At 42.7% G+C, this 17,094-nt stretch overlaps 2 protein-coding genes across 17 annotated transcripts; one reads left to right on the forward strand and one right to left on the reverse strand.

Annotated features, from left to right (window-relative positions):
* The first annotated feature begins 9,834 nt into the window (after window positions 1–9,834).
* Window positions 9,835–12,612, forward strand: LOC110967202 (claudin-4-like). Of its 16 annotated transcripts, none has more exons than XM_051949422.1 (3): window positions 9,835–11,697; window positions 12,149–12,190; window positions 12,222–12,612. In XM_051949422.1, exon 1 carries the CDS (start codon window positions 10,366–10,368, stop codon window positions 11,053–11,055), a length of 690 nt encoding a protein of 229 aa, XP_051805382.1. In that variant the 5' UTR covers window positions 9,835–10,365; the 3' UTR covers window positions 11,056–11,697; window positions 12,149–12,190; window positions 12,222–12,612. The 16 variants fall into 16 exon arrangements, with proteins under 16 accessions (XP_051805382.1, XP_051805373.1, XP_051805374.1 ...); XM_051949411.1 differs by having other exon boundaries at window positions 11,056–12,117; XM_051949423.1 differs by having other exon boundaries at window positions 11,056–12,033.
* A 15-nt stretch (window positions 12,613–12,627) lies between these two features.
* LOC127534371 (ribosome biogenesis protein C1orf109 homolog) lies at window positions 12,628–17,075 on the reverse strand. Its single transcript, XM_051949433.1, has 4 exons — window positions 16,661–17,075; window positions 15,480–15,659; window positions 15,287–15,405; window positions 12,628–12,915 (listed from the first exon to the last, which is right to left on the reverse strand). The coding sequence occupies exons 1-4, from the start codon at window positions 16,927–16,929 to the stop codon at window positions 12,875–12,877; spliced, it is 609 nt and encodes a 202-aa protein (XP_051805393.1). The 5' UTR covers window positions 16,930–17,075; the 3' UTR covers window positions 12,628–12,874.
* Window positions 17,076–17,094: the final 19 nt, after the last annotated feature.

A 17,094-nucleotide genomic window follows, 5' to 3' on the forward strand; every position in this document is an offset into this window, starting at 1 on the left:
TAAAACAGCCGACGGTTGGGGTAAAACCAGCCGACGGTTTGGGGTAAACCAGCTTCCCTTCATGGAACCACCTCCAGCCAGCGTTCCCGGCCGAGCCGCCGTCTTCAACCAGCAAATCCAGCACTGCGAAGCCGCCATGGTTTCTGCTGCACAGGAAAAAAAGAAAAAAAATTCAAGAAAGAAATCCTGAAAAAACAAAACAAACCACACACACGAGTTGAGCCATTGTTTTAGCGTTTGTTTTTGTTTTTTCCTCTCTGAATGTGGTGTTTGTGATACACTGAGCTCCAGCTCTCAGCTAAGCAGGACTCTTATCTACTTTTACCTCAACGCCCATCGGGCTAAATCTGTCACAAGGTCTGGGGTTTATCGGGTGGTGGGGAGGGACTCTTAGAGACGGAGGGGAGTTGACCTTTTCAGAATGATATATATACATATATATATATATTTTTCCTTTTTATGAACGTGTGTTTTAACTTTTCTCCTTTTTCGGTCTTTTACAAGCGAGGTGACCTGGGTGTCCATGCCCCATTGCGACTTTCCTCCCATCTTAGCGACGTGTGTGTGTGATCTCTGTATATACATGTACTGCTGTGTGAGTGTGTGTGTGCATGTGTGTGTGTGTGTGTTTCATGGCAGGCCACTGAATTGTAAAGGGAAAATCATGGAGATAACTGCTGTAAATGCCTCAGATTTGTTGTTTTTATATTCACACGTACAGTACATATAAGCATATATTTACATCTATAGAGCAACTTTGAGACATATGACTAAGAACAGGCCCGACAGGCCAGTGTGGGTATTTTCTAGCAGCCCTGGATCGCTTTGTCGCCTGAAACGTGTCGGATTATGAGGAAAATCCACTAATCTGCTGCGTTTGAGTCAGTGGAGTGAGTCCAGGTCTGAGTGTAGCAGTAGCTGTACCCGTGGTCCGGCCGGCCGAAGGCATTAATCACAGTTTTATCAGCGATCTTAATTTCCTTTGGACCTGATTATATGAAAGATTATATGGACGACACTGCTGGACATTTCTTCTTTTTTTAAAAAATAGTTTCAAGGGCCGGAAACCGACGTAGTGTTTTCTTTTTTTGTTGTTTGTTTTTTTGGTTTTTTTGCTAATATTTGGCCAATTCATTGCACTGACCCGGGACGCTAGGCAAGCAACAGAGGGCACTCTCGATCTCTCTTTACCTTTATGCATTTATACATACGAATCGACGGATCAGATTTGTAAAAGTTTAATATAAGATGTTTTGTGGTTATCTTTAAAAAAAGAAAACAAAAAAACAAAAGAAAGCGTTTAGGATCTAGTAGTTTACCATCGATGTTGTTGTTGTCGTTGTTGTCAATGTTGTTGCTATTGTGATGAAATTTTACGGTTCGGCAGCAGAAGCCGGTTTTATTCTAGTTACTAGTTTGGGATTAGGTTCGGTTGTTGAGCTGCAGGTTCGAGCGTTCGGAGGTTTTATTTGTAGCATCCTGGCGAACGGCAGCGGTGGCGTCGTGTAGCGTCCAGTTGGATCAACCGTTATGCAGATGATGATGTATTATACGTTTCTAATATTGTTCATGTTATCTCACATCTGATGGTTTTCTTTCACCGATGTGGCTGAAAGACACAACTCTCCTAGAGAAATGCCTCCGATAATCATGTTGGATCCGGTCAGAGAAGCGTTTTTCCATTTGTTCTTTTGTAACTAAGATGAAAATAATCAGAAAAAACACGACCAGAACTTCTAAAAGCTCCGATCCTCTTTGTGTTTCTCAGCTGAAGAATGTAGTCGTTTTGTCCGTTAACGAGTTTTTAGAGGGAAAAAGCTGCTGCGTTGATAAGGTTATCGCAGTGTTCCGAGTCTTTCCCTCTTTGGTTCGTTATTTTCAACTTATTTACAAAAGAACAAATGGAAAACGCTTCTGAAAGACTTCATTTATTATTGTTTTTCCTCTAACTGTGTCATTCGCCATCGTCTGTGAAAAAACAAACCACAAATGTGAAATAGTCAAACTTTTCATGATCCATATTAGAAACGTACAATCCGACATCATCTGCGTAAGGTTTGATCCAACCAGGCGCCACTCGGAGCCTCAAACCCGCCACCGCTCGGTTTGTTTTCGATCGGACAATCAGGAAGTGCGATCAAGATCGGATTGAGGGGTTTGTTTTTAAGAAAAAGTAAAAAGCGGTTTGCGATAGGCAATGAGTTGAATTTTTAGACTTTTTAAAAAACGGTTTCTATTACTCTCTGTGTGTATTGAAGTATACCCATCTTACTATTTAACGGCGTTTGTTTCATATTTTTATGCGTTTTTAACACTGGATTGAATTGACAATAAGCATCAGCACTGCCCTCGGACCCCCTGCTGGAGAGGAAGGGGCGGGGTTACGGTCGGACCCCCTGCTGGAGAGGAAGGGGCGGGGTTACGGTCGGACCCCTGCTGGAGAGGAAGGGGCGGGGTTAAAGTCGGCGTGCACGCCTCCTCAGGGCGGGGCCGCTCAGCAGACGAACCCTTTTGTAATAAACCACCCGTAAAGCAGCAGGTTTACTATGAATGAGTTCGAGCGCCTTCCTGTGGATGGCGTGGCGTCGGCCAGGCGGTGGGCGTGGCAGGGGGCGTGTCCAGGCACTGCATGCAATACTTAGTATAAAGATCAGCTTTTTAAAAACGTGCACTAGTTCTACCGAGCCGAGCGGGCTCTTTGATTCAGCATCCACGCGGCGAATATTTAATCCGACGAGCAATATCAACCCCGTTTTTCCTAAAATGTGGATCAGCGAAGCTATAATTCTTCTCATTGTGCTCGTTGTTGTGCGTCCGTACTTTTTGTTTTTTGTTTTAATCTCGTACTTTTTCGGTTCATTTTATTTGCTCGTATCAATCAGTGGGAATGTGCATTTGGTGGAATAGTAGCGTAGATTTTCTTTCTCGTAGACTTTGCTCGCCTGCATGCCGGAGTATTGTCCTTTCAAAATAAAAGTTTAAAAAAACTTTTTGGAATCATATTTATTATGAGAAAATATAAACACTTTTTCTTTCGGGTAAATGTTTATGGATTTTAGTGGGACTGTTTTAGGCTAGCAATATGTTGTCGGTCTCTCAGATGTATTTTATTCCTACGCCGGTGATGTGGAGGTCGTGTTCGGTGTTCGGCGGCGGCGGAGTCGTTCTTTAGCGTCGAGTTCGAATCCAAACGAGGTACTTTGTTCAAACATTGGACCCGTTAAAGAGCGACGCCTTCGCCGCCTCCTGGCCGGTCGGTTTCCGTAGCGAGCGTCCATTTCCGTCTCCTCGTTTCCTGGTTTATGTACCCGCGGCCGCCCTCCCGTTTCCACGGCAACTCCTTTTGGCGCTCCCCCGGGTGGAGGCGGTCGCCGTGGTGACGACGGAGCAGGATTACCTCTTTTAACCTTTTTTTAAAGTCGACAAAAAAAGATCCTTAACTGTTTGAGCCCCGATAGACAGAGAGCATGAATTATTTTGGATTCCTCTCGCTTTGATATCTCGTTCTCTCGACGGATTTGTAATTCTGTGTTTCGTCGTGTTTTCAGTTCCTTCCTCCTCGGTTCTGTTTCTGTTGTTTTCGCTCTGGTTCTGTTCCTTCCTTTGCTCTCTGGACTGTGTGATCGTCTCATAGCAATAGAACCACAGAACGGAGGAACCTTTCTGATTGGCTGCGGGGCTCGTTGAGGCTCCGCCCTCAGCAGACCGCCATTCACTCGCTGTTATTGCTATTATGTGATATGTTCAATACATTTATTTTTTTTAGCCTGCAGGGAATTCTTGTGTTAATGTGCAAAGTAATAAATTGGTATTTTATGCCTAAAACGAAGCTGCGTTTTCTCCTCTTTTATATTCCTCTCATTAAATCTCATCTCTGTGCTCTAAAGTTAAATATTTAGACGATAGTTTTCCATGAAATATTCCCTCTGGACCAAGTTTCAGACCTTTAACATAATTAAACACAGAATAACAGCAGTTCCATGGATCAGACTAAACCATAAGAAGAATAAAACACAGACAGCTAATTAAATAATGGATTGGGGTTAGAGTTAGATAAAATTAGATCAATTTAGTTTTTATGATGCGTTTATGTAGTTTTTCTTATGAAGAAAAGTTTGTCTGCCAGTTTCTAAAATAAAATCAGACTCCTGAAGGAGAAACTAGAAGAACGTAAAATATCTTCTGCAGACATCTATGAAATATTTTAGCTGATTTAAACGCAGTAAAACTTTAGAAAGAAGCTGATTACTGTTTGTAAAATGCAGAGTTCTGATGTTATTTAGTTTTCATTCTTCATGGGGATTAATTTTTATTTGATTATAATTTTAAAAAAAATCTGTAAAATAGTTAAAGATGAATCCATTTTCAGAATTCGTGTTTCAAATAAAGGCAAATATCTGTAAAATAATATTTTAACTGATTGAAAAAAGTGTTTTTTTTTACAGTCAAATGTCCTGAAATTTGTCTGGAAATCAGGAAATGTTTAATTGTTTTTTTCATTCATGTTGGTTCATGATGGAAATATATAAAATAAATATATATATATAAATAAATAAAATCCTGAATCTGCTCATTAAGTGTCTCATAGTCTAAACAAAATAAAAAGTAAAAATCTCTTAACTCGCGTGGATTTCTGTATGAACATGGCGATAAAGCGGGTCGTATTCTTGCTAATCAACTAAGGGCCAAACAAGTATCCAATCAAATAATTCAAATTAAAGACCAGTCAGACACAATTATATCAGACCCAGCCAAGATCAATGTTTCATTTAGGTCATACTACTGTAACCTGTATAAATCTGAATCCCCATCGACGAAACCCAAATGAACAAGTTCTTTCAGAAACTTGACCTGCCCAGAGTCTCCACCAACGATAACGGAGTATTGGAGGCCCCACTAACCCTGTCAGAGATCAAAGAAGCAATAAATTCAATGAACAGTGGCAAATCCCCAGGCCCCGACGGATATCCTGTCGAATTTTATAAAAAATTCTCTAGTCAGCTAGCCCCTCTACTTTTGGAAATGTTTGATTATTCTAATCAAAATGGCTCCCTGCCGAACTCTCTTATGCAAGCCTCCATCTCTCTCATCCACAAAAAGGCAAAGACCCCCTAAATTGCGCATCTTATCGACCCATTTCTCTTTTACCTGTTGATGTAAAAATATTAGCAAAAATTCTAGCCCGCCGCTTAGAACCTATCATGCCACTTGTTGTCTCAGAAGATCAAACTGGGTTTATTAAAGGGAGGCACTCCTTTTCCAATGTCAGAAGGCTTCTCGGCGTCATTCACACCCCATCTTCTCCCACTGACCCTGAGGTAGTGATTTCGCTTGACGCGGAGAAGGCCTTCGACAGAGTGGAATGGCCCTATCTTTTCTCCTCCTTGCTACATTTTGGGTTCAGCAACAAATTCATTTCTTGGATTAAGTTACTATATCTTTCTCCCCAAGCTTCAGTCTGTACAAACACTCAACGCTCTGACTCTTTCCCTCTTTCCGGGGCACACGGCAGGGATGCCCTCTCTCGCCACTCTTGTTTGCCCTCTCCATTGAACCGCTGTCCATAGCGTTAAAAGCTGAAAAAAACTTCCAAGGAATAAGTCGATATGGTACTGAACACAAGGTTTCGTTGTATGCCGACGATCTTCTTCTTTATGTTAGCGACCCTGTATCAAGCATTCCACACATTCTTTCTACTTTAAATTCTTTCAGCATCTTTGCTGGGTATAAGCTGAATGTTTCTAAAAGTGAATACTTACCAATTAACCAACATGCTGTAGAAATCCCAACTTCGCTTATACCATTTCGGGCTGCTGACTTGGGCATAAAATATCTAGGTATAACAGTCACTCGATCTTTGCGCTCTTTAAAAGATCTAAACTTCACAGCATTAACAACAACAGTTAAGTCAGACTTCCAGAAATGGAATCGGATACCACTATCTCTAGCAAGTAGAGTGCAAACTGTAAAGATGAATACTCTGCCAAGATACCTTTACCTCTTCAGTGCTTACCTATCTACCTTCCTCGTTCATTTTTCAATACAATCGATAGTTTGATACTCACTTTCATCTGGGCTGGTAAACATGCGAGGGCAAACAAAACCTTACTTCAGCGGGAAAGATCTTTGGGCGGCCTGGGACTACCTAATCTTCTGGGCTACTATTGGGCAGCCAATGCGCAGAAGATTTTGATGTGGTTCACCTCACCTCAGCTCAGCTGGTGCCAGATGGAGGCGGATTCCTGCTCAACATCTCTCCAAGCGTTGGCGTGCAGTACTCTACCCCTTACGCCTACTACCTATACATCCAACCACGTCGTTATAAACACACTTAAAATCTGGACCCAAATTAGGAAACAATATGGCTGGTTCACTATCCCTCAGTCAACACCTCTCTGCAACAACCATTTATTTATACCTGGCCAAACTGACTCACGCTTCAGTACATTAGGACAGAAAGGAATAAGTACACTTGGGGATTTATATATAGATGGGGTGTTTGCCAATTTCAATCAGTTATGCTCAGCTTTCAACCTAAGTAGCACAGACTTCTTCCGCTTCTTTCAACTTCGAGACTTTGCTAGGACACACTCCTCTCAATTCCCCCAAGCTCCACCACTTACTGGAGTGGATGTAGTGCTCCGGGCCAAAGCTCTATCCAAGGGCCACATTTCTCACTTTTACAACCTCCTGGCACCAATTAACAGATCAGTGACAGACAAAAGTAGGGCAGCGTGGGAAACTGAATTGCAAATAAATATCCCAGATGTTCTTTGGCAAAAAGCACTTGTCGCGATTAACTCTTCTTCCAGCTGCGCCCGACTCTCTGTGATACAATTTAAGGTCCTATTTAGACTGCACTACAGCAAGGATAAACTCTTTAGATTCTACCCCGACAAAACAACTGAATCCTGCGATAAATGTTCACAGATACCATGCAACCTATCACACATGTTCTGGTCATGCCCAAGACTATCCAACTTCTGGCAGTCTTTTTTCAATTTCATTTCGAACATTCTAGGCCTAGAAATTAGTCCGTCCCCACAGATTGCAATCTTTGGTGTGCCTCCTGATGAATTAAAAACTACTCCTAGGCAAAATAGGATCATAGCTTTCACATCTTTAATAGCCCGTAGGAAAATCCTCCTTTTATGGAAATCTCCACACCCATTGTCTTTTAAACCCTGGTTATATGACCTATTACATTTACTGAAGCTTGAAAAAATCAAATTTCGACTTCGAGGTTGCTCCCATAAGTTTCACTCTCACTGGGGCCCTCTACTGAATTATGTGGATAGACTACCGGCCACTGAAGTGGCTCCATAATTCTCTAACACCAAATTTCCAATGAGGTTATATTATGTCCACACCACCCCCTCCTTTCTTTCCCTGTCTTTAAGTATCTTTTTCTTAAACCTTATATTCAGGTGAGCTGGTTTACTCTACATTAAGTGTAAGAAGTGACAAGAAGCAGGCAGTGGTAACTAATTGCACTTGATCAAGAAGCACGTATAAATGTGAGATGTATGTAAGTAAATGTGTATCTGTACATCTGTGTGAATGTTTACTTTGATATATGGCTTGACAGGACACGTGAGGTCCCCGGGATGGGTGGGAAGGGTGTTTGAAATGTTCTGTTTGCTGTGTGTTTTTTTTTTTTTTTTTTTTTTTTTTTGTTTGTTTTTGTTTGTTTGTTTGTTTTGTTTTCCTTTTGAAAATGTGAAAACGTGACTCGTATGCATACTGTACATTTCTTATATTTTGTTCAATAAAATATATCATTAAAAAAAAAAAAAAAAAAAAAGTAAAAATCAAACCTCCATTGTGTGGTGAAAGAGCAGAAGTCCTTCTGTTCATCGTTCAGTCACTAGGTGGCGTTCTTCACCTGATCACAGGTTACTGAGAACATTAATGATAGAAAAATATTTGATCCCTGATTGACTGTTTCCTCCCATTTTAACCAGTTTAACCCGTCCAGACGTCGTCCTGCTGATCTCATAGTTCTGGTTTAAATCTGAATTTATTTTTTACTATAAAACAAAAAGCTGCAACTCTGAGCCCAAACGACATTAAATGAATTTAATCAAATACTAGAAAATATGTGAATAGCTCGAATCTTTCATCAGATTTTATCTTCTTATTAAGATAGACTTTATTAATCTCACAAAGGAGAAATTTAACATTACAGGGTTAGGGTTTGGGTTATTTTATTTTTATTTATTTTTAATCATAGTTATATTTGATCTCTTTTTTAAAACCAACATGAATTTTTACTTTTCAGTTATCAGTATTTAAACCATTATAATCATAGAAAATGTAAGATTATAAAATGATAAATAATAGACCAGATTTTATTCAAATAACAAATATCTGAACATTTATTTATTTTTGCTAATTTAATCATCCCACTAGCAATATGTAGTTGTACATGAAATACAAAAAAATATATAAATTGGTTATTTTTCAAAATTAATTAAAAAAATTAATGTCAAATTAATTCCAAATTATTTAAGAATTAATTCTAAATAAATATATGAATATTGAACAGACAGAAAATAAACAGAAGCACAAATAAATCTAAAATCCAGGATTTCAGTTGTTGGTTAATTAAAGACATTAAATGCTGATTTCTGAACTTCTTTCTCTGTTAAAATATGAGGTGTTCTCGGGATATTGTAGATGGATTTATTGGTTCTGTGTTTGATTTTTCATGATTTTTTCTCCTGTACTTTGTAATAAATGAGTTTATGTTTGTAGAATTGTGTGATATTAGGAGCTAATTCCATTTTGTTCTCTATATAAATATTCATAGTTTCTGCCTCTTGGAGCCTCCAGTTAAGAGGTCAAACCTTCAGCTGCAGAAAAAAAAAACATCCCATCAGAGGCTCTGAACACTCCCATAATTAAATCTATAATTAAACCTTCAGGTTTATGTGGTTAAAGATCAACTAAATCAGGTGTCGATAATTATAGAAGATATTAAATATTTCTTGTGTTTTCAGTCTTGTGTCTGTTTTTCCATCACTGCTGTTCCTCCTTTGTGTTTCCTCTGCCGGTTGCCATGGACACCGTGGACACCGTTACCGTGGCGACCGGAGGCCACAGAAGAAAGAAACCCGAAGCGGAGACCTGGACGCCTCCATGTTCAATTCATCAGAGAATCTGAGAAGGTTCTGCTCTCAGATCAGGTTCCACTTTACTGCTGAAAAATTAATCATAAATTTAGAATAAATCAACTGAATGCCAACATGATGACAATAAAACATCCCATTTATCATTTATATTTATGAAATCCTATTTATTAATCTAAATAACATTATAGAAACAATCATCCTGTAATATGTAGTTATTGTTCTATATTTATTGTGTATTTGCTGCTATTTTTACCATTTTTATAACAGCATTTTTTGTTTTCTGGCCACCAGATTTTATTTTTATTCACAGATTTTTTAGTTTACAGATTTATTTAGTGTTAAAGGCGTGTCTGGATGTGTTTGTGGTCTTTATTATTTTCCCTCTTCTCATGTGATCTTAGTTCTGTTTAGTTCAAGTTAAATTCAGTCTTTTCTGCTGTAAAACCTTTAAACCTGCGTTCTGTTCATTCCTCTGCTGCTCTTCAGCTTTTGAAGCTCCGTAATGGTTGAATAAAGGAAAGTATGAGGCTCTTTGTGGCTGAAACAAAACAGGAGAGCTGATTTGTGTCAGCAGGTGAAGCTCTTCTGTCCCGGCCTCCTGTCGTCTTTGTCCTGGTCCATCCCTCCATCCGTCGCTCCGCCTGCTGCTCTTTATTCAGCGTTTCTCTCTGCAGGTCGCACAGCAGCTGCAGATGGACGGAGGAGAAGCAGCGCTCCATTTACCCACAAACCACCTCACCACCCGGCTCTGAGGACCAGCTGAAGGTCCACTAGGAGACCCTTCAGCTGCAGATTAAAGCTCCTCTGATGAAGAGCCGCCGTCTGCTGAGGGTAAAAAGCTGCAGCGTTCTTGTGTTTGGCGTCAAAGCCGCGGTTCTGCTGTGACCGGAGACGCTGGTGTCGGGTTCTACCGGGTCACTGAGAAATAAAACACCGACAGAAACCAGAGCAGCAGCAGATCCTCAGACTGGAGCTCAAACAAGCTCCAGAAAGGAACCTGGAAACCTCCCAGAGACCCTCGTGTTCCTCATCCACTGATCAGCTGATCAATAATCAATAATCAGCGACTGGGGGTGAACAGGGAAGAGTTGGAGCTCCTACAGATGTTTTGGAGGAAGGAGGGACCATGGCAGCTGATCCAGTGACAGCAGGGCAGCTACCTTAAGACTCAGACGGACTCCAGAGACTCTACAGACCAGGACCAGGACCAGGACCAGGACCAGGCATCGCCATGGTGAACACAGGGATGCAGCTGATCAGCTTCACCTGCGCCGTCACCGGCTGGATCATGGCCATCGCGGTGACGGCGCTGCCCCAGTGGAAGGTGTCGGCGTTCATCGGCAGCAACATCCTGACATCGGAGATCAAGTGGGAGGGCATCTGGATGAACTGCGTGTACCAGACCACGGGCCACATGCAGTGTAAGACCTACGACTCCATGCTGGCGCTGCCGCCGGACATCCAGGCGGCCCGGGCCCTCATGTGTCTGTCCATCTTCATGGGCTGGCTGTCCTGCACCGTCTCCTGCTGTGGGATGAAGTGCACCACCTGCGCTGGAGACGACCGGCGGGCCAAAGCCGGCATCGCGCTGTCGGGCGGCGTCCTCTTCATCCTGACGGGGCTCTGCGTCCTCATCCCCGTCTCCTGGACCGCCAACACCGTGGTCCAGGACTTCTACAACCCCAACGTGCCGCTGATGCACAAACGGGAGCTGGGCCAGGCCATCTACCTGGGCTGGGCCGCCGCCGTCATCCTGATGATCAGCGGCGCCGTCCTGAGCAGCACCTGTCCTCTGATGGAGCGAGGAGGACGATACCGACGGGGCTACATCGGACGGAGCTTCGCCAACTCACCGGCCACGGCTCCGGACCCGCCCAAACCCATCACCTCCAACAGCCTGCCGCTGAAGGAGTATGTCTAGACCAGGGGGTCCACCGGGTCCAGGCCAGGACCACATGCAGACCTCCAGACCGGACCAGTAGAACCAGTAAAACCAGAACATGATGACCTCTAAATAACCACAACTCCTGATGGTTCCTAATGTTCACATTTAAGGAATTATCTTTTTACCAAACATCAGGAACAACCTGAACAACTGACAAAAAAAAGGATACAAACGAGACAAAAATACACAAAACGACAAAAATGCTACACAAAATGATAAAAGTAAGTCAAAAAACAACAAAGACAACACAAAATATTACAAAAATGAGGCACAAAACGACAAAAGAACAAAGAACAATCTAGTATTTTACTTTCTGATCCAAACAACTTGTCATGGTCTAGAAATGATTTTAAATTTATAGTTTTACTAATTTACAATCTGCAGTTAATGTCTTCTTTGGAATTTTTACACTTTGAGGGCCGGATTGGACCCTCTGGAGGACCACTTTTGGTCCACGGGCCTCATGTTGGACCCTCTGGAGGACCGCTTTTGGTCCACGGGCCTCATGTTGGACCCTCTGGAGGACCGCTTTTGGTCCGCGGGCCTCATGTTGGACCCTCTGGAGGACCGCTTTTGGTCCGCGGGCCTCATGTTGGACCCTCTGGAGGACCGCTTTTGGTCCACGGGCCTCATGTTGGACCCTCTGGAGGACCGCTTTTGGTCCGCGGGCCTCATGTTGGACCCTCTGGAGGACCGCTTTTGGTCCGCGGGCCTCATGTTGGACCCTCTGGAGGACCATTTTTGGACCACGGGCCTCATGTTGGACCCTCTGGAGGACCGCTTTTGGTCCACGGGCCTCATGTTGGACCCTCTGGAGGACCGCTTTTGGTCCGCGGGCCTCATGTTGGACCCTCTGGAGGACCGCTTTTGGTCCGCGGGCCTCATGTTGGACCCTCTGGAGGACCGCTTTTGGTCCGCGGGCCTCATGTTGGACCCTCTGGAGGACCGCTTTTGGTCCGCGGGCCACATGTTGGACCCTCTGGAGGACCGCTTTTGGTCCGCGGGCCTCATGTTGGACCCTCTGGAGGACCGCTTTTGGTCCGCGGGCCTCATGTTGGACCCTCTGGAGGACCGCGGGCCTCATGTTGGACCCTCTGGAGGACCGCTTTTGGTCCACGGGCCTCATGTTGGACCCTCTGGAGGACCGCGGGCCTCATGTTGGACCCTCTGGAGGACCGCTTTTGGTCCACGGGCCTCATGTTGGACCCTCTGGAGGACCGCTTTTGGTCCACGGGCCTCATGTTGGACCCTCTGGTCTAAAGACAAACTGAACGTCTCCAGATCCAGGTTTAAATCTGAAGTCTGTATTTATGAATATATGGGATCTATATTTTGTATTTCTATTTTCCTGAACTGTGGAGCCTGAAGAGCCTCCAGGACCAAACAGGATCAATCAGAACTGATCAGGACCGATCAGTGGGCTTTCATGATGGCTCTGTTGTGACGGTTGCCGTGGTTTCTCTACCTCCTGATGATGCTGGCTGATGACATCACAGCGGTGAAATAAAGCAGTGTGAAGCGTGATAAAAACAACACGTGTGAGCCGTGTTCTGTTCTGTGTGCTGCAGTTTGTTTATTCTGGGTTGATCCAACATCACAGGCTGTAGAATACATCAGAATACTGCGTTATACTGGACTTTAAAGTCTGAAACGAGGTCCTCATGTCCTCTATGATCAGATCATCCAGGCGGTTCTCTGGAGGGAAGTCCAGTCGTCTCTGATATCTGAGTCCGTCTGACTCATCAGTTCCTTTGGTTTGTTTTCAGATCCACAGATGAGCTTCTGTCAGACGTCTTCACTGTGACTCCATGAAGAAAGAAACTCTGCAGAGAGTTTCTGAAAACAGACAGAAGAACTGAGTTCATCTGCAAGTTACCAAAACACAAGAAATCAAACAGAGTCAATGGTAGTCATTTATTTCATGTTTACTGGGTTAGTTATACACCAGTCCTTCTAACCTACTGGTTCAGTAAAGGCGTCCAGTCGTCTGACGTACACCCTGTCAAAAGTTTTAGGACACTTTCTCATTCAAATAAAGTAGAACCTGTTCTACAACTTTTGACAGGGGGTGTACGTTAGCTCTAGCCGAGCTGCGCTACACCCATGTTTCTGACGGCACAAGGGTCTAGGGCCGCTCGACAGGGAGGGAGGCGGGCTAAAAGGTTGTCTATCAAATCCCTCTGCAGCAATTGGGTAGGTATACAACCAATCAGCACAACGAATAGGCTGACGTAGTTCCTAGAGCACCGGCGGATTGTGGCTAAGTCCCATTAGCTTCCCAACCAGCGGAGCTAACTGGTATATTAAGGATTTGCCATATCCCGTCGGCATAAGTCCAAATACGTCTTTCTTCTCAATGAAACACTTCAGTGCCGTCCTTTGTTCATCTTTCAAGTTGAATTTTAGCTTCAAATCTTTAAGGGCTGTGGCCAAAGCCGAGTCCAAAGATAACTGTTTATTGTGCGCCTGTTGTTTCTGTCAGAATCGTCGCGCCTCTGTCGTCACTTAGTTACGCCCGCCTTCTGACTCTACACTTCATGGTGATTGGTCCGGCCAGTTTTAGGAGAATCCAGCCTCGAGCCTTATGGAGGGTAACTAGACCCACCCTGGCAGAGAATTAAATTCGTTGCCGTGGGTTGTCTAGCGCGGCTAGGCTATGTTAGCTCTGCTTGGAGGTCATTAATTATCAATGAAGTCTCTATCATGGTGCTCGTTGCTGCTAAACCCATCCAGGTCCTGATGGACTTCTCTGGAAGACATTTCGAGAAACGTCTTCCAGAGAAGTCCAGCTGGTTTCTACTGAAGTCTTAAGGTGAAAAGGTGGTGTAGAAGAACGTCCTCACATCAGCTGTGGTTGGAGAGGCTCCACCTGCTGGAACATCCAGGAACTACAGCTGAACTACATCTACCGACATCACAACGTTCTTCTTCCTTAAATTTAGCGATTCTGTGTCTTATTTTTGTTGTTTTGACTCTCCTTTTTGTCGTTTTGTCTCATTTCTGTCATTTTGTGTCTCATTTCTGTCATTATGTCTCCATTTTGTCGTTTTGTGTCTCATTTTTGTCGTTTAATGTCTCATTTTTGTCATTTTGTATCTCATTTTGTCTCATTTCTGTCATTATGTCTCCATTTTGTCGTTTTGTGTCTCATTTTTGTCGTTTAATGTCTCATTTTTGTCATTTTGTATCTCATTTTGTCTCATTTCTGTCATTATGTCTCCATTTTGTCGTTTTGTGTCTCATTTTTGTCGTTTAATGTCTCATTTTTGTCATTTTGTATCTCATTTTGTCTCATTTCTGTCATTATGTCTCCATTTTGTCGTTTTGTGTCTCATTTTTGTCGTTTAATGTCTCATTTTTGTCATTTTGTATCTCATTTTGTCTCATTTCTGACATTTTGTGTCTCATTTCTGTCGTTATGTCTCTCTCCATTTTGTCGTTTTGTGTCTCATTTTTGTCATTTTGTATCTCATTTTGTCTCATTTCTGTCATTTTGTGTCTCATTTCTGTCGTTATGTCTCTCTCCATTTTGTCGTTTTGTGTCTCATTTTTGTCATTTTGTATCTCATTTTGTCTCGTTTCTGTCATTTTGTGTTTCATTTCTGTCGTTTTCTGTCTCCATTTTCTGTTTCCTTCCTGTTGTTCCTACTTGTGCTGTTTATCTAATTTTTTGTTGCGTTGTGTCTTATTTGCGTAGTTTCATCGTTTTTGTGTCTTGTTCATGTCATATTGTGTCTCTTTCGTGTCATCACCATTAACTCCAGCTGACCTACATTTACTGACATACATTTATCGGTTATAATTTACTTAATCGGCTAAATTCTTAATGATAACTAATCGTTCCCATCCCTAATTATTTCAGTCGTGTTTTTGTTTAGTTGAAGACAGTTTTGTTACGTCCACATTTTAACTTCCTTTCAGGACAAACACAATAGATCAGAGCGTCGTCTGTGTGACTGTGAAGAGCAGCAGAATGAGGCTGAAGTGTGTGATTCATTAATAATTATGAGTAAATAATTAATGAGCAGCAAAGAAAAGCATACAGGATTTAAGAGAGAGAAAAACACAGTATGACAGAAAAAGTACAGATAAATACTGGAAGAACTAAAAGACAGTTTAGAGGGAATAAAGCCACTAAAGCCAGTGAAGCTCTGCTGCAGGTCTGCTCTATTATTGATCTGTGACCAGAGCAGGGTGATCATCTTACCGGTGATCTGATCCTCGCTGCTCTCACACTCCACAGACTTCCACCTCTGAGGAGCAGATTCCAGCAGACAGAAGTCGTCCACTCTGAGTGTCTGAAGCAGAGTTTTCCTCCTCAGGAATCTGGAAACACGAGTTCAGGAGAAAACAAAACCCCACAACACGACGTAGAGCTTCAGAGCTGAGCAGAAGGATACTGCAGCCGGTAGAGCCGCTCTGCATCCTGAAGCCACTCCATCAGATCACAGACGGACGGCGTGGAGGCCGAGCGCTGCGTTAAATCCAGTAGATCCAGACTTTCTGAGATCTGATCAAACTGCTGCTGGACCGCAGAGAGATGATGACTGACCGAGTCTCTGACCGCCTGGAGGGAAGACCTGGAAGGAGAGGAAACAGAATGAAAACACAGACACAAACACTACAGTTAAAACAGTCTGGGCTCATTCAGAAATGTCCTTATTGTTGAAAGAAAAGCAGTTTTTTCAATGAAGATAACATTAAATGAATGATAAATCCAGTGCAGACATAGTTAATGTGGTAAATGACTACTGTAGCTGTAAACATCTGATTTTCAATGGAATATCTCCATAGGGGTACAGAGGAACATTTCCAGCAACCATCACTCCTGTGTTCTAATGCTACATTATGTTAGCTAATGGTGCTGAAAGGATCATTGATGATTAGAAAACCCTTGTTCAGTTATGTTAGCACATGGATAAAAGTGGGGGTTTATCTGGCTGAACCCAAACTTTAGAACGGTGGTGTAGGCGGTTTTGCAACGTATTAATGAAGGATTGTCTTCTCTTTCTTGATCCTTAATCAGCAGAAATGTTTCTCAGAATCGTGTCGTATCACTACAACACTGTCAGCGACTGTTTATTATCACAAAGACGCCAGTAGAGGCTCACATTTAAACATGTTTACTTCTGAGGGTGGATTTTGATTTACAGCTTATTAACTGGTTTCTTCCAGCTGGAAATTAGACAAGATGAAATTATTGTCATTCCACAGAGAACGAGTTCTAAGATGAAGAAAAGCAGTTTAGCATCAGACCAGAAGAGCAAAAGCAGCAGAAAGGTTCATTAATTAGAGAATAAAGAGAATTAATGGATGGACAGAGCACTAATATATGAAGATATAGATACAATAGAGAACAGATCATCTAAATCTACAGGTAGAATTAACACAAACTAGTGACAGCAGACAGAAAGGCGTGCTGTGGAGTTGATGTTTTGTCATTTTTAGCCAGATTAAATCTATCTGTGAAATAAACCTCATTATAAATCTCATTATGAGTAAGTTGAGGCTATCTGGAAGGTTGAGGTGAGTTTCTGCAGCATCCCTGCAGTCTTACAGAGGTACCTGAACAGTTTCTTACATGTTCTCGTGGAGTTTCCTCAGGACTGAATCCGTTTCCAGACTCAGTTTGAACCTCAGTCTCTCCTCCAGGTCTGGAAAGTCTCTGAGCGGCGTGTTGGAGATCTGGAGGCCGGACAGAGCTGCTGACTGCTCGGCCAGGTTCCCCAGAGATTCCATGAGCGGGTTACAGTCCTCCAGCACCTTCCTCCAGACCTTCTGACTGTCCTCCAGGTTCACGAAGCTTCTCCTCAGCGCCTGATCGAGAGAAAACACTGCAGGTTTGGACATTTCAGGAGAAGATGAGACGTAAAATAATACGCGAGTTTGCTTTCTTTATATTCCGTCGTAAAATGCAGCTCTATGGTGATTTCTGCTGAGAATTTTCCTCTGCTTTAAAAATCACATTTCTGCCATGTTGCCTGAAAACATTTCCGCCCTCCTGATGTAAACACC

The sequence above is a fragment of the Acanthochromis polyacanthus genome, chromosome 6 (assembly GCF_021347895.1).
Source record: "Acanthochromis polyacanthus isolate Apoly-LR-REF ecotype Palm Island chromosome 6, KAUST_Apoly_ChrSc, whole genome shotgun sequence".
Lineage (NCBI taxonomy): Eukaryota > Metazoa > Chordata > Actinopteri > Pomacentridae > Acanthochromis > Acanthochromis polyacanthus.

Bases quoted from the DNA above. Each gene is read 5' to 3' on its own strand.
- LOC110967202 (XM_051949410.1), top strand. From the start codon at position 11,467: ATGTCTTCTTTGGAATTTTTACACTTTGAGGGCCGGATTGGACCCTCT. The intron at 12,118-12,148 runs GTCCGCGGGCCT...GACCCTCTGGAG, and splicing joins CCTCTGGAGGACCGCTTTTG to GACCGCGGGCCTCATGTTGG.
- LOC127534371 (XM_051949433.1), bottom strand. From the start codon at position 16,929: ATGTCCAAACCTGCAGTGTTTTCTCTCGATCAGGCGCTGAGGAGAAGC. The intron at 15,406-15,479 runs GTATCCTTCTGC...TCGTGTTTCCAG, and splicing joins GAGCGGCTCTACCGGCTGCA to ATTCCTGAGGAGGAAAACTC. The intron at 12,916-15,286 runs GTAAGATGATCA...GTCTGTTTTCAG, and splicing joins CAGCGAGGATCAGATCACCG to AAACTCTCTGCAGAGTTTCT.